The 22,863-nt window shown below is 41.3% G+C and overlaps 1 protein-coding gene across 1 annotated transcript in view; it reads right to left on the reverse strand.

Moving 5' to 3' along the window:
* Window positions 1-3,079: 3,079 nt before the first annotated feature.
* HSD11B1 (hydroxysteroid 11-beta dehydrogenase 1) overlaps window positions 3,080-22,863 on the reverse strand; it is a 45,785-nt gene continuing 26,001 nt past the window's right edge. The window contains exons 6-7 of the mRNA XM_032613706.1: window positions 5,305-5,448; window positions 3,080-3,693 (exon numbers count right to left, since the gene is read on the reverse strand). Coding sequence (XP_032469597.1) covers window positions 3,464-3,693; window positions 5,305-5,448 — 374 coding nt within the window. The 3' untranslated portion in view covers window positions 3,080-3,463. The remainder of the gene's footprint in view (window positions 3,694-5,304; window positions 5,449-22,863) is intronic.

Here is a 22,863-nt window from a genome sequence, read left to right on the forward strand (position 1 = left end):
GAAGCCTTCACCATATCTTTAGGGGGGACACACTTCAACCCACAACACTGCCATTGCAAGAAACACAGGACTGCTCTTCAGAGGGAAGCCATTCCTAATTCTGTCAGGCCTGAGAAGAGTGCTTCATGCAAGTTAGCCTCCCCATTCCATACACTCACACTGACACTCACACGTACGTGTGCACACACCTCCCATTATGTGTGTGTATATATCTATATAAATATTATGTATATAATTTTAACATAAATGGGATTATGTTATACAGATTTGTAAACAACTTGCCTTATACACTTAACAGTATGTCCTGAAGGTCCTTCCATGTGAGTACGTTTAAATCTGCCTCATCCCTTGTTATCATGATATAGTCATTTCATAGTATTGATAGCCTGTGGGTAGACAGTAAAGTTGTTTTCAATGTTTTGGTTAGGGTTAGCCCTAACCACAAATGTAATGTTTGGTAGCTTTAAAATTTTCCTAACGGTTAGGACAGTAATTCCTTATGGTAAGAGAATATTTTTGTTAAAAAAATATTGCTGGGTGACCTCCAAGTGGAGTCATAATCCACTTTGCATGATAAATGAGGGAGCAGAAGGAGGGTGGGGGCTGAGCACACTGGGGTCTGAGTCAGGGAAGACGTGGAGCCGGGAGGAAGCACTTTGAAAGGGACCTGGCCCAGGGGGCCCTTTTGAGTTAAATGATGCCCAGCCATGGAATGTAAACCCAGTCTTCCTTCACCTCTCTGAAATATTAGGAAAAGGTGACATTGCTCACTAATACGTTCAGTGAGAGTGGAATTGGTTTTAGAATCCACAAAGGAATGCTGAATTTTTGTGTCACTGAGGGTGAAAACAGACATCCTTGCACATATATTTTTGAGCTCATTATGAAGTGAGCTAGGCAGGCCAGATTCTCTTACATGGAACTCTTCCAATGACAGAAGCCTTTAGGCTGCTGGTATCACTGAAACTGGACCTTGCCTCTGGAGACAGTGGGCAGATATCTAGGGGTAGGGGAGCCAGGTAAGGAGCTGGGTTAGGGACCTTGAGAGGGCATCTTGGGAAGGGCTCCCTGAAAAGATCACTACAACCACCTGTGGGTGAGAGAAAGAGCTGAGTTTATTGCTCTCTCAGGTAAGGGGAAGTACTACCTTGGATGGAGACTTAGCAGCCTTTCAGAATGGGGAGGGCAAAGTTGGTGTATTTATGAAGTGTTGGAGTCTAGTTTAAGGTGGACTTTCAGTGTGGTGGCTTGATTAGGATTGGGGAAGGATCGTGATGCAAACATTTCAGATTGGTGACGACAGGGTTTTGACATCAGGTTCCAAAGAGCCTTGAAGAGAATAGCCATTTGATGCTGTCTGTTGAAAAGCTGAGCATTTTTAAATGCGTTTGCAACATTTATCTTCCTGGACAGAAATTGCTTGGAATAGTAAGGTCATGCTGCTGAAGACAAGGGAATTGTAATGTCCAGGTTAGTGAAGACAGCAAATGATGAGGGTGTCAATGGTATTGGTTCTCAGACCTAATTTCTGAGATCATCCCCTTAGGATTCTGGGGAAAACCTCATGTAGTAAGACGTTTAACCTGTACCCAAGCAAATTCTAAGTCGCGTTTAATATTGTCCCCACCCTTCAGTTAAGGAATTATTGCACTCTATGTCATCAACAAAGTCTGTGAAGAGGGAGCCTCATTTCTACAGGAGACTGAGGAGTGTTAATCTGACTGGTCAGAAACCAAGACATCTACTAGATCTCATTTTACATGTGTATGTGTGTGTGTGTGTGTGTGTGTGTGTGTGTGTGTGTGTGTGTGTATTATGCTATATAGTCAGAAACCAGACTTCACGTTTTTGGTGCATTTTCTCACACACAGGTTCAGTCAGGTCTCTCCTGCTCCCTTTGCCCTGGACATAACCTGGGAAGGTCCATGTTATGGACTGAGAAAAGTCCAGCCATATTCACACTCCCAGATCCAACTCCTTGTATATGCGGCTGGCAGCTCAATGGACTCCAATCTGTTCTGCTGACCAGCCATCTTGATTAAGAAGCAAGAAAAGGAAGTTTACCCTACACTTCCAGACCCATGTCTTGTGTCCCAGCATTACTTCCCGTGGAAACTCTACATTTGGGAGTGTTGGGTTTGTGCTGGATATACACCATCTATCCCTCCAAACACTCTCCATCCTTTTCCACCCCGCTCTGTGTATGGGTATGCTGACCTGTATGGTTTATATCAATCTACACTTTGCCCCTTTGTTCACCTAATAGAAAATACCAACCAGAAATCAGAAGGAGGGAAGTGAATGAGGCTGGTATATTTATTTCCCCAGATCCCTCCCCTGTGGTCCTTGATGGGCTGGTGGTATCCTTTAACTGAATGTCATAGCTCCTGTCATGTGGCACTCTGCAAACACTTCTTTCTATCTGGGCTTTCATAACAGTTCTCACCTCTTTTCCCGATGGTGGGCCTAGGGTTGGAAATAGCTGCAACTAACCCTGAGATGCTACATTACCTCTGTGATTTCCCTGTAACCTTGCCCACACTTTTGTAAAAAATCTCCTTTTCATTAACCTCTACTAAAATTATCCAGTTTGCCACTCTTACCTGTTGGGGGACCTGGCCAATATAGGGCTTTGTTGAGTTGTTAATGTTTTGTTTCCTCTTTGGTTGTAGTCACGTGATGCCTGGCAAGTGTTTGATAGATATTTGTTGAATGAATGAATGACTAAATGTGTGAGTGACAGGATTTGAACTCCAACCCCTCCTCTACAAACTTCTAATATACTACTGAGCGTTCACATGTAGAGTACAGCTGCTTGATGCACTCTGAGTACAATAAACGAGTGTAGGTGCTGTGGCTCCAGTTTCCAGGAACCTCCACTTCTTTGGATTTGCCCTGATTGTTCATACCCAGATGTCTTCCTTCCCAGAGGAGCAGTGTGAAATAATGTAAAGACTGTCTGAAATATACAAAATGGTAAAGACACGATGTTCGCTAAATGAAGAGTAGAATGATTTCTTCGACTCAAAAAGAGATAAAAGGTTCATATCACAAAATAAGAAATGTACACTGAAAAGTTTCACATGTATAGGTTATGGTTTTAATGGAGCCGTACTGAATGAACTGAAGTTACAGCCATGAGGTATGAACTTATAAAGTTTATGTGACCTTTATTATAATTGATATTGACTAAGCATTATAACATTATTACATATGAGATAAATTTGATATAACTATCTTGTAATTATATCTGTTGTTACTATCAGGTTCACAATTGCTGGTTCATGACATTCGTACACTTTCTACTGCATAAGTGTTAGAGGAGCTTCTTTAAATTTTGAGATGTGATATGTGACTTGCAACCCTCTGGGAACACTCATATCTCTCTGGGGAGATACCTTCAGGATGGAGCTCATGTAGATATCAGGCAGAATTGTTCCAAGCCCCCTTATCATGCCTAGCCCTAAGGAAGTACCTGGTTGTTTATAAATATTTCCATATTATAATTTCGTAAGGAGAGAAATTCCATGATCTTCCTCCCCGGATTTCCCAGCAGGAAAGGAGTCAAGACCGAACTGTCATAATATACTTCCTTTTGGCGCAGAGCTCCCCCTTTGATAATCTCCAGGGCACATTCTTCCTTTGGAGATGCTTCTGCCTTGTATATCCCAGCAGTTCCTGTCATGGCTGTTTCTGTAGAACGACAAGAGAAGAGTGGGGTTATCTAAGACTAGCAGAGTCTACACGATAGAAGGCCTGCAGACACCAACAGCTTAGCTTTTAGGGGCTGTTGGCCAGTGCTTGCTCGGCAAGGTCCACGGGCCCTGGCAGGAATACGTGGAGAAGACTGGGTATGTTTAGGGCCTATTGGGCAAAGAGAGGCTTAGTGTTCGTATGGGCCTCGTCTAACTGGATGAAGATTTGTGGAGGCAGCTGGAGGTTACTTGTTGGGAGATTTGAATCACACTCCTCTCTTGGGTGTTTTGGCTGGAGTGAGGGAGTAATATGGGGAAGCAGAATGAGGATAGAGGTCATGTGATGGGAAGTGTCAGTGGGCAAAACCAGAGTGAGGTATGATAACGACTACTGATTTGTAAAAGGAAATGACGGGAGAGAATCCAGACCTTTGCTCCCTTGTCAACACCAATCACTTTCACTTAGAAGGAAACTCTTGTTACCTGCTCTCTTCCTCCAGGTATTCGTGTCCTTCTTGCCCAGCTTCTGTCTCTCTCTCCATCCTTGTTTCATTGTGTTTCTTTGTCTCTCTCTCTCTCTCTCTCATTCTGTAACTACTACTCAATTTACTCAATTACTCTTAAATAAAGTTTTCTTTTAAAAATTTAAAAAAATTTTATTTATTTATTTGGCTACGCGGCATGCGGGATCTTAGTTCCCCAGCCAGGGAGAGAAACCATGCCCCCTGCAGTGGAAGTGCGGAGTCTTAACCACTGGACCACAGGGAAGTCCCTTAAATAAAGTTTTCTTATCATACTTGCCACATGTTTTAGATAAACTTGCATTTGGACTTAAAGAAAAGTTGTAAAAATTGTGCAAAGTTTTTCCTTATATCCTTCAATCACAACAACATAACCATTGTACAATTATCAACAATAGATATGATAGAATTGGAACAACCTTACTAATTAAACTGCAGGCTTTAGTTTTTCACTAATATCCTTTATATATTCCAGGATCTTATCCAGGATTTCACTTAGTAGTAATTTCTTCTTATTTTCCCTCTTATCTCTGACAGTTCCTCAGTCTTTCCTTGTCTCTCATGGCCTTGATACTGTTGAAGAGTACTGTTCAACTGATTTGTGTAATGCCCCTCAATTTGGGTTTGTCCACTGTTCTTATAATTAGAATGAAGTTATGAATTTTTGGTAAGAATACCCCCAAAATGATACTGTGTCCTTCTCAGTGCATCATATCAAAGGGTTCATGATATCTATGTCTTATTACTGGTGTATTATTAAGGAGAACAAACTCACATTTGATAAGTCTCACATAGGAAAGTAATGGCCGTTGAGTTTTCATGAGGACATAAGGTGTTTAGAACAGGGTCATATGACGAGTGTGGTGTCACTCAGCTCACTTGGTGGTCAGAATGGAAAGAAGGGTCAAAGAGCAGTCAGAGGCTCCACTAATGACAGTGGAGCCCCTTCATTAAAGGGAGAATAGCGCTGTCACTGGTTTTCAGTGCATGACACATGACGATATCAGGGAGTTCAGCACCCTCTTTACCCACAATGGTAAGAAAGACAATCCATCTACAGGCCATTTATTCCAGTCTCTTGACCTTACCTGTGTCTATGAGGCCAAGGATACAGAGGGTGATCGACACATTGACATTGGTCACTGCATATTCCACCCTGATAGAGGAGAAGAACCCATCCAGAGCAAACTTGCTTGCAGAATAGGCAGCAATAAGTGGATTAGCTGTTTTCCCTAAATGATATAGAGATGGGTTAACACGGGGACCTATTTCAACTCTGACGGAGCTGATCTGTGTTTTATCAGTAGCAGGCTTTGTAACCCCTGTGAAGTCCTTTTACCCTTTGAATCTTAGTTTTTCTCTACTCCCCAAAGAGATTATTATGCTGTGTTGAATTTCTGAAAGAGAAAAAACATTAAGGTATCAAAGAAACTCCCCTTGATGAGACTGGGATGCAGTGTGGAGTGGGCTGCAGGAAAGCCTTCAATGAAGAGGGATTAGTTAGATTTTTAGTAAAGATAGTAAATATGTGGATTATGAAAGACCCATGTAATTCCACAGCTGCTAACTTTTCCACCTCTGACCCAAGAGCGCTGGAAGGGTTTGGCAAGGGCTGTCTACACAGAAACCTATCACTGATTTACTCGCTATGCAAGGGGAATGAAAACTCCTGTCTTTGTTTTCTACTCCATATCACTTTTCTTACTTTCATCAGCCTGGTTAATTCTCACTCAGGTTTTTGGAGGATATGTGGACATATGCCTGATAGCATAACCTATTCATTATACCCTTTCCAAGATGAGAGAGTAGTGGTGTCCTGAGACCTTAGACTCTTTTCTCAGCATTATTATAACAGCTACTTTAAAATCCGTGTCTGCTAATTCTAAAATCTGGGTCATTTAGGACTGATATCCATTGATTGCCTTTCCCTCCTGAGTATGGGTCACATATTCCTATTCTTGTATGTGCAGTAATTTTTCATTGTATCCTTGATATTGTAAGAGTCTCTGGATTCTGTCATATTCCTCCAAAGAGTATTCATTTTTATTTTTTAGTTTTTGGTAGACAGTTAACTTGGCTGAAACTCTGTGTCTCTTGCAGTAAGTACCAGATGAAATCTCTGTTAATTATTTGAATCTTAACTGGGCCTCTTGGTGTCTACACTGCCCTGTGAGTATTTCAGGGGACAAATAGAGATTTGAGAAGGGTTTACAGACAGAATTTGGTGCTCTTTCCTTTCTGGGGTGTCTCCCTTCACTTTCCAGCTGCTACAGAAACCCCAAACTCTTCCTTCTGCTTTTACAAGGTAGTAAGATGGCAGATTTCAATCCTAAAAATGACACTGATTGGGGTCTGCCCTTGAGCACAAGCTACAAAATTGGGAAACTCATCTAGTGTCATTTCCCTCTTTCAAGTGCCAACAACTCTCCAGTTTCTTCTTTTGATTCTTCTCTTCAGTGCTTTCAATGGTTGTTTTCTGTATTTTGTCTAAGTTTGTTATCTGGAGAAGGTTGGTCTATTAGGTATTACCCTGCCATTATTGGAATTGGAACCTCTGTGAGTTTTTAAAATATAATGAAGTTTCCAATTCCATTCTTCCAATGAAGGAAGAATGATTTATTCAGTAAAGATGCTGGGAAAGTTGTTTAACTAATTGGAAAAAATTGTTAGCTCTTTGTTTTATGTCATATATCAGAAAATGATACATGGAAAATTATGGCAGGTGGTGTTGTCTACCCAATATCCATTTCCCTTTCTTTAATAAAAGAATCTAATTTTGTTCAGGATAGCAATGTATTCAGATAAAAATATTTACTTCTTCAAGATTCCCTTGCTCTTTTGGGTAGTCATGTGATCTAAATCTGGCCAATGAGAAATCTAGTAGTTGGGGTCTCCAGGAAAGATATTGATTACCTGATAAACTAGATGGATTCAGGTGACATGCAGCTTTTACATTTTGCCCTTTCTCTTTTTTTCTAAGTAGACTACAGATGTGATGCCTAAAATTGCAGTCGTCATTTATGAACTTGAGGAAAAGCTGTATATTAATTATATAATTAAGGATTATAGAACAAAAATGTGGAATGAGCTTAGATTCTTGAAGATATAGTAAGTCCATCAAACCAGCCCTGAACTTATTACCTGAGAAAAGGAAATCCTATTTAGTGTTAAGCCATTTTTTTAAGTGGAGTTTTTGTTACATGCGCAGCAGAATGAATCTCCTGACTGATGAAAACATTCAATCATAGAAAGATAATATAGGCAAACACTTACCAGATTCTCGTTTATGAAAAATCATTCTAACATAAAAGTAAAAAAAACAGGTAAAGGCAAAGAATATTTTATTATACAAAATGTAAAATTTCTATATGCCAAAACGGTAACTATAATAATTTCACTATAAAGATAAAGGGTAAATGATAAACTAGAAAATCATTTTCAACATATTAGTCAGACAAAAGCTTAATATCATCAATCTTTAGTATATAAAGAACTCTTAAAAATTCAAAAAATACAAACAAATCTCTGTAGGGAAACACTCCATCCTCAATCCTCAATCATGAGTTTTGGCTTGAGATAACTCTACAGTCAAGTTCCAGGAATGGGTGTGTAACACAGGATGGCCAATCAGAGTTTCTGATACCACTGGGTTACTGACTAGTCTAAGGCTGGACCAAAGACCCAAGCAGGGCATCAAGATACATTGTTGTTGCTTAACAAGAAATCAGTTCCCTTTTCTTCCTCTGTATCAGAACCCCAACTGAATTCATGTTTCCACCTGTTGCAGAGACTGCAGTATTCTCTCCAAATATCTTCTGCCCCTCTTCCTTAGCAGTAGAATCCCGGATTTGTAGCTGGGCTCTGTTATCTGGAATAAAGTCCACACTTCTCAGCTTCTTTCAGCCAGATGGTGCCAAATGACTAAGTGCCATCCAATAAGTTGTACACAAAAGTGTGTCATGTGATTTATGGGATATGTCCTTAAAGGAAGAAATCAGTCTCTCCTTTCTCAATCCTTCCTCCTTCTTGGTTCCTGAAGGTTGACCCCAGAACTATCATGGACCTTGAAGTAGAAGCCGTATGTTGAGAATGGCAGAGCATTTAGAGAAAAGGAAGGAACCTGGGTGACCGTGGAGCTGCCATCCTAGCTCTATACTGCTTACCTCCAGACTTGATTTGCCTTTTAACTTATTATATCCACTGTTATTTTAGGTTTTCTGTGTCAGAGAGCTGCACCTAATCCATGTTGAGAGTCTCCCTCACTTTTATGTAGCCCATGTGCCAAAGGAAAGCTGATACCATCTCTAACTCTAGGGGTGGCTTGTATGATTTATTTAATACCATCCTCCTTGCCCATGATTGTTACTGGAATGGGCATGGGGTCCAGTTTGGACCAATGAGAATTGAGCAGAATCTTGTTGGAGTATCTGGGAAAGTGCTTTGCCCTTGTGGGAGAGTTTCTTAAAGTAGAAATCCTGTTTCTCTTCTGCTGGACATTTCCGTGTACGGATATGGGGGCTGAAATTGCTACATCTATCTCACTGTCAGCCTGAGGATGAAGCCACACATGGAGGAGAGCAGAGCCAAGAGAGTCACGGGGACCCTGAGCTTGAGCCAAGTCAGTTGCCTGCCCTGCATCTGGACTTCCACTTATGTCAATAATTTTCCTGTTGTTTAAGTCAAAAATAGATCCAAATTGTTTATAAGAATAGCACAATTGTCAAAACTATGAGTTCTCGAGTTAGATGACCTGGGTGTGAAATCCCAAGTATGCCATTTCTTAGCTGTAATATGTGGATAATAATATTACTAAGCTGAAGTAATCCATATAATAGACTTAGGACAAACTGACACTTAGTAAATGCTATTATTAGTAGTATTAGTATTTCAAATTGGTGAGAAAAGCATGAGCTGTTCCAAAAATCACGTTGGAACAAATAGCTAGCTATTTGGAGAAAAGAAAAATGCCATTCTAATAAATAAATTCAAATTATATTAGAGAATATATGTGGAAAATAAAATAATAAAATATGTGTGACTATATAACCTCAAGGTAAGAGATATTCTTTTCGTGGTACGCGGGCTTCTCAGTGCTGTGGCCTCTCCCGTTGCGGAGCACACGCTCCGGATGCGCAGGCTCAGCGGCCATGGCTCGCAGGCCCAGCCGCTCCGCGGCATGTGGGATCCCCCGGACCGGATCCGGGGCACGAACCCCCGTCCGCTGCGTCGGCAGGCGGACTCGCAACCACTGCGCCACCAGGGAAGCCCCCGTTTTGTATTCTTGATTACGACCTAGGTAACGATCAAAATAATAAGGATTCTAAGTTGTTTTGCAGGAGAAAAGGGACAGATTTTTTTTTTTTATTGTTGTTCCTGAGAGGAAGGTGAGAAAAGAGAGAAAGGGAAAGAGGAAGAAAGGAGAGGGGTACGGAAGGAGCCATGGCAGAAGAGTTTTTGAAAAATTCATCAGATAGCTGTATGGTTTCAAAAAACGTTTTAAATGGTGAAGAGAAATACTGAATTGACATAGAGATGGCCAACAGGCACATGAAAAAATGTTCAACATTGCTAATTATTAGAGAAATGCAAATCAAAACTACAATGAGGCACCACTTCACACTGTTCAGAATGGCCATCATTAAAAAGTCTACAAATAATAAATGCTGGAGAGGGTGTGGAGGAAAGGGAACCCTCCTACCCTATTGGTGGAAATGTAAATTGGTACAGCCACTATGGAGAACAGTATGGAGGTTCCATAAAAACTAAAAATAGAGTTACCATGTGATCCTGCAATCCCACTCCTGGGCATATATCCAGAAAAAACTCTAATTTGAAAAGATACACACATGCCAATGTTCATTGCAGCACTATTTACAATAGCCAAGACATGGAATCACCTTAAATGTCCATCGAGAGATGAATGGATAAAGATGTGGTACGTGTGTGTGTGTGTGTGTGTGTGTGTGTGTATATATAAAATGAAATATATATACATATAATGAAACGTTACTCAGCTATAAAAAGAATGAAATAATGTGATTTGCAGCAACACGCATGGACCTTGAGATTATCATACTAAGTGAAGTAAGTCAGACAAAGATAAATATCATATGATATTGCCTATATGTGGAATCTAAAAAAAAAAATTCAGATGAACTAATTTACAAAGCAGAAATAGACACACAGACATAGAAAACTTATGGTTACCAAAGGGGAAAGGTGGGGAGGGATAAATTAGGAGTTTGGGATTAACATATACACACTACTATATATAAAATAGATAACCAACAAGGACCTACTATAATACAGGGAACAATACTCGATATTTTGTAATAACTTATAATAGAAAAGAGTCTGAAAAAGAATAGGTTATTATGTATAATTGAATTACTTTGCTGTACACCTGAAACTAACACACACACACACACACACACACACACACACACATACACACACACAAAATACTGAACTATTAGACAGGGGTCAAGATTGAACAGACTACTGAAAGTTTTTCATCTTTATTATGAAAATTATGCATGAGGTACACTTTAACCTAACTACCTATGGGAACTGTCAGTTTTTCAGCTGAAGGCTGCAGCTGTCATTGACATTCATTATAACCATATTTCATTTCTTAAATTTTGTGACCTGCCACTGATCTGCAAACCTTTAAACCAGTAGTTCTCATATTTAATTCCCATAAGCACCATGTGTCAAGAACATGCAGTTTTGAGCCCACCTCTTCCTCAGAGTCTTCTAGTTGGTGTTTTGGGGTAGAGGCTGTGCTGAAGGGTTCAGTAGGAAAGAGGGTCATAAACCATATCTAGGGTGGTTTTAAAGGTGGATATGGGAGCAGGAAAGGTATGGCGACATAAGCTTACTGGACCTGATCTAGGAACTTACAGGAGAAATGGAGGGGGAAGGTCTTTGGAAGGGGCTGAAGTCTCTGACAATGATAATTGGATGAGCCGTCAGTAAATTATGAGCTGTTGGATCTCTTTAAAGCTCATACTAGTATGATCAGGGAAAACATCTGTCCCAAATCTAAAGTGGATATTCAGGTGAAGAAACATATTGGACTAACCAGGAAACTTCACCTGCAGGAGGTAAGTTCTGAGCTCTGCTTTGATGAAAGAAAGTGCAGGAAGGGCCAGGTTGGTGGGGGAACGGTTTGTACAAAGACTAGGGGTGGGAATGAGTTAGTTACAATGAAAAGCCAATGGAACAAGAAAAATAACAACAAAGTTTATTATATTTTCTCCTCTGTAGAAGTATAGGCTTATAAGCACTTATCCAAAGCCCTTAGGGCCTGATGTGTTATGGAATTAGTTTTGGAATTTAGAAGATGGTGTGAGGCTTATACAGTGTATTCCATAACACTCCCAGTAGGGTCTGGGGAGGCATCCTGTAAGCAAACACATTATTATTTCTGCACTAAGATATTTGAAACTTCACACAGAGATAAAGGCTTTAAGTAGCCTCACTTTAGTTCAAGTTAAATTAATTACAGTAAGTCCCTTACATACAAACGAGTTCTGTTCCGAGAGCACGTTCCTAAGTCCACTTTGTTCGTAAGCCCAGCAAAATTAGCCTATGTACTCAACTAACACAATCGGCTATATAGTACTGTACTGTAATAGGTTTATAATACTTTTCACGCAAATAATACATAAAAAACAAACAAACACAAAAAAAACAACGAAAACATTTTTAATCTTATAGTATAGTACCTTGAAAGGTACAGTAGTACAATACAACAGCTGGCATACAAGGGCTGGCATCGAGTGAACAGGCAAGAAGAGTTACTGACTGGAGGAGGGAGAGGAGGTGGGAGGTGGTAGAGCTGAAGGATCATCAGCAATAGGAGACGGAGGGCAAGCTGCCATTTCACTCATGCCTGGCGTTGATGGCACAGGTTCTGGCTCCTTGGTGGATTCAGTTCTATCTACCCTCTTGAAAAAATGATCCAGTGATGTCTGGGTAGTAGCTCTTTTTTTTTTCTCGTCATAGATGACACGGTGGCATTGGATTGCATTCTGAATGGCTGCTGCAACCTTCATGTACCGTTCTACATTCGGGTCCTGTGCCTCAAAAACTAACAGTGCCTCCTCAGATAAAGAAAATCCCCTTGCCATTTCCTGCATCGTGAATCTCTTTGGTTCTTCAGTTACTTCTTCCTCTTGTCTCTCTTTGTCCTTTTTCTGGACCTTCAATACCATCAGGTCCTCATTAGTAAGCTCCTCGTGTTGCACATAAACAGTACTGTAAAGTACACAAAAGCACAACCACTTGTAGAGGATGCATGTATGTAGCAATGTACACCAGACACGTGAACTAACTTACGTGACCCGACATTTGAATGCATGTTCTCATCTTTGAAAGTTTGCAACTTGAAGGTTCGTATGTAGGGGATTTACTTGCGTATAGAATTAATTATTTAAAAAAAATCCTTGGTTTTCGGAGTTTTTCTTTTACTCCACAAAACTTTTTGGATATTTGGAAATTGCAGATAAAGGATTGTAAACCAGTCTAGGCTCACTAAAGGAAAGCTGAAACATATCAAAAAATAAAAAAAAGAGGAAAGAGGAAAAAACCTCCTAGGTTCTCATGATTCCAAACAATCTTGGTGCATTTCGTTAAAGTCTGTTTTCTCTTCACAGCACTATTCTTAATCATCTCCCCACATAACGCTAATTAGCTTGTGTGAGGAAACCTTTGCATTCTGCTCTAGGCGAAATATATTTCGAAGTTTCAGAGAGCTGAAAAGGGCAAAAGCCCTCTAAAAACACAAACTTTTATTTTTCAAAAAGGATCTTTGAGCTAAGGGGACCTGGTCAAAATGGAATAAATGATATGCAACCGGATGTTAAAATATGACTTTTCCTGCTCTAATTTCAGCTGAGGTTCAAAGACTGAGAACATAGTAAATGGCAAAAGCCTCCATATTCTGAAGGGAGGTTCCAGACTACCTGTGCACCTTATGTAGGATGTGGTAACACAAACAAACCCCCCAAAACCCTAAACATAAAATCTAGTTTGCAACACGTAGACCCTTAACCATCCCAAGGGAATAAAAAGGGCCGAAGGTGAAGAGGTTGGAAAGGACAGGCCTTAGGGAGAGGAAAAGAACAGTGTCTCAATGAGCTTCCAAGAAGAAGGGGTTAATCCTTGTGAGAAGAGCTTCAAGGGCACCTCGTGGAGAACTTGTCCCCAGGAATTTGAGGGGCACTAAGGGCGGTTTTTTTTTTCGGTACGCGGGCCTCTCACTGTTGTGGCCTCTCCCGTTGCGGAGCACAGGCTCCGGACGCGCAGGCTCAGTGGCCATGGCTCACGGGCACAGCCGCTCCGCGGCATGTGGGATCTTCCTGGACCGGGGCACGAACCCACGTCCCCTGCATCGGCAGGCGGACTCTCAACCACTGCGCCACCAGGGAAGCCCAGGGCTGAGGTTTGACCCAACCTGAGAGGCGCTGGTTACGGGCAAGGCCACTGCAGAGCTAGTGCAAATTGTGTCGTACGTAAGGGAACTCTCCCTGTGGGGGGCCTGAAATCCAGCCCACACTCTGCTTGCCAACCTGCGGGTCTTGTCCCAGGGCTCATCCCTTCTCCCCTAGAGTCATTTCCAGTCCTGCCCAAAAGGACAGCCCTATGTGATTAGTGTATCCGCCTGTACTCCCACTGTATTCTCAGAGTCTGAGGGAAATGACATAAGCAAGTACTGCCCAGCGCACAGGAAGAACTCTCAATATCCCAGCAAGGACCTCCAAAGAACCCGTGAAAGCGCCCAGTGGAAGAGTCAGGTGTGGTCATCCTCCCAGTCCAGAGAACATGAGCTTTCAACATGCACTGTGTCCAGAGGAGACTGATGCTGTAATAGCTGAGTACCAGCCAAGGAAGATCTTTCCTACCCTGAACTTTTCTTCCCTGCATCCTCCCTTTCCTTTTATAGGAGAGGCTAGAGGGAGCCTGATGAGTAGGGAGATGCGGAACAGGAGGAAAAGTTGAACACATGTCTCTTTCCTATCCCAGGTCTCCTATGACAACAGGTTCAAGCTTGATGAGGTCATTACAAATGAATGGACATTTAATTACTGAAGTGAGACCTTTCCTGAGACTGGAAGCAGCTGGAGAATCTTTTATTATCCTAGAGTGTTGCCATCTGCCCTCAATCACAGCCAGGTTCAGAGAAGAACTCACCCATAGAACAGGTCTGAAGGAAAGAATAAGTTTGTTTTCTGATTGTACCTTACGAGATCCACCGTTCAACCATTGCTCATAAAAAATATGCCAGAATATGAACCTAATTAAATCAAATGAATAACTGAATGAATGAATAAATAAAACAAACAAACAAACAAATAAACTGTTCTAATATGCATGACTCAGTCATGAAAGTGAAGGGATTAGAAGCCCGAGTGCTTTTGGTCAGGGTTAAGTTTGGGTTTACGTAGGGAGAATGGAGCCTGCAGTGAGATTTATCTTCCGGGAAGTTTTAGACCACAAAGAACCAGAGCTATGGTGACCGTATTTCCTGAAGCAAAATATGGGATACGGAATCTGACAAGTAAGAGTGCAGACTTGGTGATAAATGGGACAGACTGCAATTAGCTCTGTCCCAGAAACGCAGGGACTTAGCCACTGTAGAAACAGCAAGAGCCAGAGAGCTGGCAGATGAGCTGCGCGCTGGAGCTTGTTAGCTGAGCAGAAGAGGTCAAAAGCAGGCCTCGGTGCTTTTGTTCATCCACTCCACACCCTCCATCCCCAACTGCTTTGCTGAGATTTTGAAATGATTTCCATTCCAAAGGCAGATTTTAAACTACTTTAATTGAGAACTCGGAAGAAAGTGCACAGGATTGAAAAGCTTCATTCCTGCATGCCCTTAGACTTTCAGAGTGACCCCAGGAAAATGTGCCACATCCTCTGTTGAGCAAGCCCCAGCTTGAGGTTCATCATGCCTCAAAGCCTGGGTCCTGCCCAGTTTTTCTAGCTCTTCCTAGAATATTTTTTCTCAGCTAGGACCCTCATGGTCTAAACTCTTTAGTTGTTTGGGTTGAGTTGGGTGCTAAAGATAAATCCTTCTCTTTTCCAAGCTTTGGTAACCTGAGGTGTCTTCATAGGTATTGAGACAACCCACAATTTATCCAATAATAATTGAAATAATGGGAATGGATGGGATTGTCCAGGGAGAGTATGTCGGGTGAAAAGAGACATAAGGGCTTACAATGGAAAGAATCCTGAGGAAACCAACAAGACAGAACTGAGACAGGCAGTCAGAGCAGCTAGAGGAAACCCAGGGAAGGATTTTGGCTGAAGACAAGAGAGTGTATGGTGTAGAATCAGCACAAAATCCTGCAGAGATGAGATAAAACCTGTAAAATTTCACAAGGCAACTTTGGCAAGAGCATTTCTGTGCAGGTACGGGACCTGGGAAATGTAGCTCCTCCTTAGGTCCTTAGCACATCTCCTAAGGCAAGAATAAAAGAATAGATTTTAAGAACCCCCATAGTTGAAGGGTGAACCCAAACCAGTTCCACCAGCATCACCTCATCTCCCACAGAAAGCCTAAGTAGTTGTACTTGGAGAGAGGAGTGTTGTCAGTGTCCTATGTGTTCATCCACCAGAGGTCAGTTCATCCACTAAGGGTCAGGTTCATCCACCAAGGGTCAGGGGAGGCATTTGCATTGCCTTCATCTTAATCAGCATGAGAGGGACTTCAAGAGGATTTTTTGGAGACCTTTACAAGTATCCTGGAGTTTGGGGATTGGTATCTGACACACACCTGGAAGTCTAAAGGCAAGAGGCAGGGCTGGAACTGCTCTAGCTTGAGAGTGGATCTGAGTGCATTGTGGGATCAAATATATCCACACACAGCAGGCTTCCCAGAGACCTGGGAAGGGTGAAGGGGGACTGGCTTGGTGTCACCTACTCAGGGATGGTGGGTGGACTGGGTCAAGAAGGCTGGATTTATTGAAGCCCTGGAGCTGAGGAGGACACTTAAAGGAGTGAGCTAGAGGGACCACTGTTCATGTCAAGGGGGTCTCCTGCAGGGGATCTCTGAGGAACCCACAATAAAGCCCCACAGAATCCACCCTCACTTCCTCCAAGTCAATAGAGCCCTAAGATGGGGATTTTTTTTCTTTTGAAATAATTTCAGATCTATGCAGGGGTTGCAAGAATAGTACAAATGACCCACCCCTCTTCCTGAACTATTTGAGAGTAATTGCTATAATTTAGGTAGTTGCTGACCTGATATCCCATTGCTCCTGGATATGTTAGCATGCATTTCCTACACGTAGGGACATTCTCCTACATAACCATCTAAATGAAGAAAGTAATTTATAAGTTTCTTAGAACTGCTGTAATACATTACAATAAGCTGGATGACTTAAGACAACAGAAATGTATTTTCTCACGGTTCTGAAGACCAGAAGTCTGAAATCAAGGTGTTGGCAAGGCTGCACTCTTTCCAAAGGCTCTAGGGGAGGGAGCATCTTCCTTTGCCTCTTCCAGCTTCTAATGGCTGTCAGCATTCCTTACAGCTGCAAACTCTGCCTCTATCTTCACGTGGACCTCTCCTTGTTTCCTTCTGTCTTTGTCTTCTCTTCTGTCTCTTATAAGGACACTTGTCATTGGTTTTAGGGTCCACCCAGATAATCTTGGATTATATATTGCAAGACCCTTAACTTAATCACACCTGAAAAGGCCTTTTTTTTTCCAAATAAGGTCATCTACACAAGTTCAGGGAGTTTGGATGTAGACATATCTTCTGAAGGCCACCATTCAACCTACTCTATCAACATCGATGTATCCATTTCATCTAGTCCGAAGACCCCATTCAAGTTTGTCACATGTCCCGATGATATTCTTTATAGCAAAGGATTCAATCAAGGATCACATGTTGCATATAGTTGTCATGACTCTTTAGCTTCCTTCAAGCTGGAACATTCTCTAGTCTTTCCTTGACTTTCATGAGTTTGACACTGTCGAAGAGTATGCCAGTCATTTTGTACTGGAGTTGGTTTATCCTGGATCATGAGAGCTGGTTGTGCAATTTTCATGAGTTTTGCAAGCAGGTTGATCTTGATATGGCTATCAAGAGATTATTTACACCATGGAAATGCTACCAAGCAGAGTTCTTAATGTTCCCCTTCTAAAGAGCTAGTGGGTAAACATTTACCAGCTCACTGCACATGAATGTCCCTCAGTTTGGATTTCTCTGTTTCCTATGATTTGATTCAGGCATATATTTTTGGCAGAATCATACAAATAATTATCTTCTTTTCACACTGTATCCCATAAAATGATACATGATTTCGATTTATTCCATTACTGGCGATGTTAAGTAACTTTGATCATTTGATTCAGGTCGTGTCTGTCAGGTCTCTCCACTGTAAAATTACTCTTTTTTTCTCCTGTAATCAATAAGTATTTTGTAGGATGGTACTTTTTTTGTTTTTTTAAAAAATATTTTAACCATTTTTAAGTCTACAGTTCAGTGGCATTAAGTACATTCACACTGTTGTGCAACTATCACCACTTTTTATCTCTAGAGCTCTTTTCGTCTTGCAAAATGGAAACTCTGTACCTATTAAACAATAACTCCCCATTCCCCCGTCCCCTGAGTCTCTGGCAACCACCATTTTACTTTCTCTCTATGGCCTTGACTACTCTCAGTACTCATAAGTTTAATCATGCAGTATTTGTCTTTTTGTGACTGACTTACTTCACTTAGAGTAATGTTCTCAGGGTTTACCCATGTTGTAGCATATATCAGAATTTCCTTTCTTTTTTTTTTTTTTTTTTTTTTTTTTTGCGGTACGCGGGCCTCTCACTGCTGTGGCCTCTCCCGTTGCGGAGCACAGGCTCCGGACGCGCAGGCTCAGCGGCCATGGCTCACGGGCCCAGCCGCTCCGCGGCACGTGGGATCCTCCCGGACCGGGGCACGAACCCGTGTCCCCTGCATCGGCAGGCGGACTCTCAACCACTGCGCCACCAGGGAAGCCCCAGAATTTCCTTTCTTTTGAAGGCCGAATTGTATATATGTACCACAATTCAAGTTGCTTATCTATTATCTGTTGATGGACAATTGGGTTGCTTCCATGTTTTAGCTATTGCGAATAATGCTGCCATGAATGTGAGGGTACAAATATCTCTTCAAGACTCTGCTTTCCAAACATATTGATTCACTGTGTTGTACACCTGAAACTAATATAACATTGTAAAGCAACTATACTTCAACTTAAAAAAGGAAGGAAAAAAGAAGAAAAGGCTCTGCTTTCAATTCTTTTGAGTATATACCCAGGAGTGGAATTTCTGGATCATATGGCAATTCTATTTTTAATTTTTGGAGGAATCTCCATCTATTTTTCCACAGCAGCTGCAACATTCTACATTCCCACCAACAGTGCACAAGAGTTCCGATTTCTTCACATCCTTGTCAGCAGTTGTTATTTTTTGTTTTTGATATAGGCCATCCTAACAGTTATGAGGTGATATCTTCTTGTGGTTTCAATTTGCATTTCTCTGATAATTAGTGATGTTGAGCATTTTTCATATACCTGTTGTCCATTTGTATGTCTTCTCTGGAGAAGTGCCTATTCAAGTCCTTTGCCCATTTTTCAATCAGGTTGTTTTTTTGTTGTTGGGTAGGGTGGTACTTTGAGACTATGTAAATACTATGTTTCTTATTAAACTTTTACCCACTGGGTTTAGCATCGATTTATGCTTCCTGGATAAATTATTACTATGATAGTTGCCAAATGGTGATTTTACTAATTTCATTATTCCATCTATATTTATCACTTAGCTTTTTATTGTATGGGAAAACCTTCTTCTCTCCCCATTTATTTATTTATGTATTTATTTATATCATTTTGAATTCTTATTGTATGTAATGGTTTATAATCTGTTATTATCTTTACTATTTATTTGAATGTCCCAGTGGTCCCAGATTTGGCTAGTGGGAGCCCATGAGAAGTTTCTGTGTTCTAGTAATGTGTCTCTATTTTTCTTTGAGCAGTTCTTTACTTACAGACACAACGAGATTTTCGGGTTCATCTTTCTGGCCATTGTCCTGGAATCAACCTTTTCTCCAGAAAGTCTTGGTTTCTTTTAGTGGAGAATGATATTTAGAAACTAAGATCTGGGTGCTAAGTGTGCTCCCAGAGCCTCTCAGATGACAGAGCTAGGGAATATATGCACTCATATATAGACACATATATCTGTATTTCCATATCTATCCATGTATATTAAAAACTATTGATTCATACCAACACCTCCAATTCCAATTCAACATCACTGGATTCATTCTAATTTTCTTATTTTCATATTTATAACTCCAAAAGTGAGAACCTAGCTTCTGTTATCCTCAACAGATACTACTTATTTGATTAATGATCCTGTATGTGAGTATTCTTCGGTGGCTTCTGTGCCCTCTACGTGGATGCCCTCTCCAGTGTACCTGGGCTCTGACACCCCCATGCCAGGCTACACAGATGCCCTTTTCACTCCACATTGGCCTGCTCCATTGCAGCCCCCTTGCACATACCCTCTTTGCCTCTCTTAGTTCTGACACCCTGTGCCAGCTTATCCAAAGGCTATGCAAGCAATTCAGACATGTCTACAATTGCCTACCTTGCTTCTAGCCTATCTCTGCCTTCCCTCAGCATGGCTTTGCTGATTAGACCTGAGTCAATGACTGTACCTCTCTAGGCTGGTCTTCATAAATAATTTGGGGGGTTGACTTATAAAATTCAGCTAAGCCAGTTAGACACCCCTTCTTTGGGGGAAAGTTTAGAGTTGGAGAATTGAGAGACCAAGAATGTTGGCAATGGGGTTGAAGTCAAGAGTGCACTGAGAACTGTCATGCTGAGAAAGGACTGTAACAGCCAGATTGAACTCTGTCTCAAATGAAGCAGAGCTTAATAGGGAGAGGAGGAAGAGGAGCAGATGTGCTGAGGGAAGCTGGTATGACCTGACCATGCTACCTCTGGGATATCCCAGCTGCAGTTCCCCCAAGGCCAGTTGTCTCCCTAGGGATGGACTGAGACAGATGTGTGTCCAGTGTGGGCCAGTAATTTGGCAGCCCTTCAAATAATATTCTTTAAATATTGTTCACATTTAATTATTTAGTGAGTACAGGGAAAGACTAATTTTCTAATGCTATAAGGATTTATTATATACACTTATTACATGGAAGTTCCTGAACCAGACAACTTCATGGAAAAGTGTTAAATAATTTAAAACTCATGTAATCAACTCAACTCTGCCATACGTTAATCGGAATCTGACTTCAGGCACATGTCCGTTGCCTATTTTCAGCATTGGTAGCTTTGCTCGTAGGTGCATAGACACATTGAAAAAAATCCTACAACACATGTTTTTGTGCATACATCTATGACTGGATTGAGGATTATTCCTTGACAGATTCTTAACATTATGTTTGCTGGGTGTAGTTGGAACCGAGCAGAACCCTGCAGACTCCACACTACCCCAAGTACAAGAGCCCCTCTATGTCCCCTGCCTCTTGCTTGTAGGAAACCTGAAGTCTCCCAGGCCTCCTACAGTCACAAAAGAGCAGGCTCGAGAAGTCAAAGATTAGGACAATAGAGTCACAGACTCAGTGTCTCATGCACATTCCTGAGCTGTTTTTCAGATGCTATGACTGCCGCCAGAGGACATGACATAAGCTGCTCCATCTTGATCAGTACTAAATATATGACTAAAGCAATTCCAAGAACTGGCCTCAAGAGAATGGGATTAACATTATTGCTCATAATGATCTATATCTTTGTGGTCATCAAAATAATTATAGCTTGCTCTGCCTGTATATGTAAGTGGGCAATTTTGTCAGCAAAGAGATGCTACAGACCCATGCTGATATCTTCAACTCTGAAAATATGGCACCCTATGCGAGCATGAAGAAGTTACGGAAGATGGACCTTTGCTCCTAATCCCATAGAAATGGAATGATGCTGGACAGTGGGGAACTGAAAGCAGCTCTTTTGCCTCTTTCCTGTTTGCCCATTTCTGTTCCCGTCTAACCTTGAAAGAACCTAATTATAAGAATGAGATCACTAGACAATTTAAACTAACTTCTGACTTATGTGTTCCTGAATGCACACCATGCCTTGCCTAAGCTGTTGATTCTTTTCCTAGATGAAAAGAATTAAGAATGGAGAATTAAGTGGTTAAAGAGTGACTAGCTCTCTACCCCCAATAACCCCCTTAGCAATCCTGCAGGCAGAACACAAGGGCAAGATAACATCTGGAGAGTCAGCCAGCCTGCATGTACGCAATGGAGAATGATGCAGAACCCAACTTCCTGCCTCGATGATTCACTGGGATTCTTCCCCCGCTTTTTCCCTTTAAAAACTGTTATGGCTGAGCAGATTCTTTGGAGTTGGTCTCCAGACATGAGTCCACCTTCTCCCTAGATTGCTGGCTTTTCTGATTAAAGTGACTTTCCTTTCTACTGACACTTGCCTCTTGAATTATTGGCTTTTGAGTGGCGAGCAGCCAAACCTGAGTTCAGTAACAAAATGATGGGAACACTTAAGGCTACATATTGAATATAGAATATTCATATTCTACATATAGAATGCATATTGCTAGATTGCTTTAGGTAAGATGAAAAATGAAGGACTAGACTTTTAAAAATCAATAGTGAAACCAGTTAAAATGAATAAAAAACTATACCCTTTCCCATCATCTCACACCTACTTTGTGGAGTTAACAAAGTTTGCAACGATTTACAATGTTGTAGGCAAACAAAAGACCAAACCAAATAAGAAAAAACAATACCTCCACCCGCTCCATGGTATTTAATAGTTTGAATTTGGTGTTTTAGTACTTTCAGTCATTTCAATTTATTTGTTTACTTGTGAGATGGAGTACAATCTCTGTCGTCCTGAAGTCAGTCATCCTGAGAGGTGAAATATTTTGCTTTCGGTTACCATACAGAACCTCATCCCTTACTTTTCTTTCTTTTTTTTTTTTTTGCAGTACACGGGCCTCTCACTGTTGTGGCCTCTCCCGTTGCGCTAGCCGCTCCGCGGCATGTGGGATCTTCCCGGACCAGGGCACGAACCCGTGTCCCCTGCATCGGCAGGCAGACTCTCAACCACTGCGCCACCAGGGAAGCCCCCTTACTTTTCTTTAACAAAGTTATTCTAACAAAATTCATACCAAGCTTATTGCACAATAAGCAGTTCCAAAGTGTATAAAATGAAAGGTAAAAGGCCCTTTCTTTAGACACAGTTGAGCTCATACTATATATACTGTTCTCTAAATTATTTTTCCTTGAACTTATGATTTTTATAGTCAGTATGTATAAAAATTTATGTAGTATTTCACCACCATTTAGAAATCTGTCTAAATTGTGGTGTATATGTAGGTTGTTTTTAGTTTTTTTATGACCACGAACAATTCAGTGGCAATCGGTTTGCACTGGAATGTGGGCTTCAAGGTGACAGGGGCTTGCCTTGTCACAGGGCCGGCATCTGGAACTGTGCCTGGCTCAGAGTGGACCCTCCATTCATATCTTTTGAATAAATGAGTGACCGTATTTGGGGAACATTTGTGCAAGTTTATCTGTAGAATACATTTCTCAGGTGTAAAGTGATGCTCTCTCTCCCCAGCCTGTCCTT

This window comes from Phocoena sinus, chromosome 1, assembly GCF_008692025.1.
Source record: "Phocoena sinus isolate mPhoSin1 chromosome 1, mPhoSin1.pri, whole genome shotgun sequence".
Lineage (NCBI taxonomy): Eukaryota > Metazoa > Chordata > Mammalia > Artiodactyla > Phocoenidae > Phocoena > Phocoena sinus.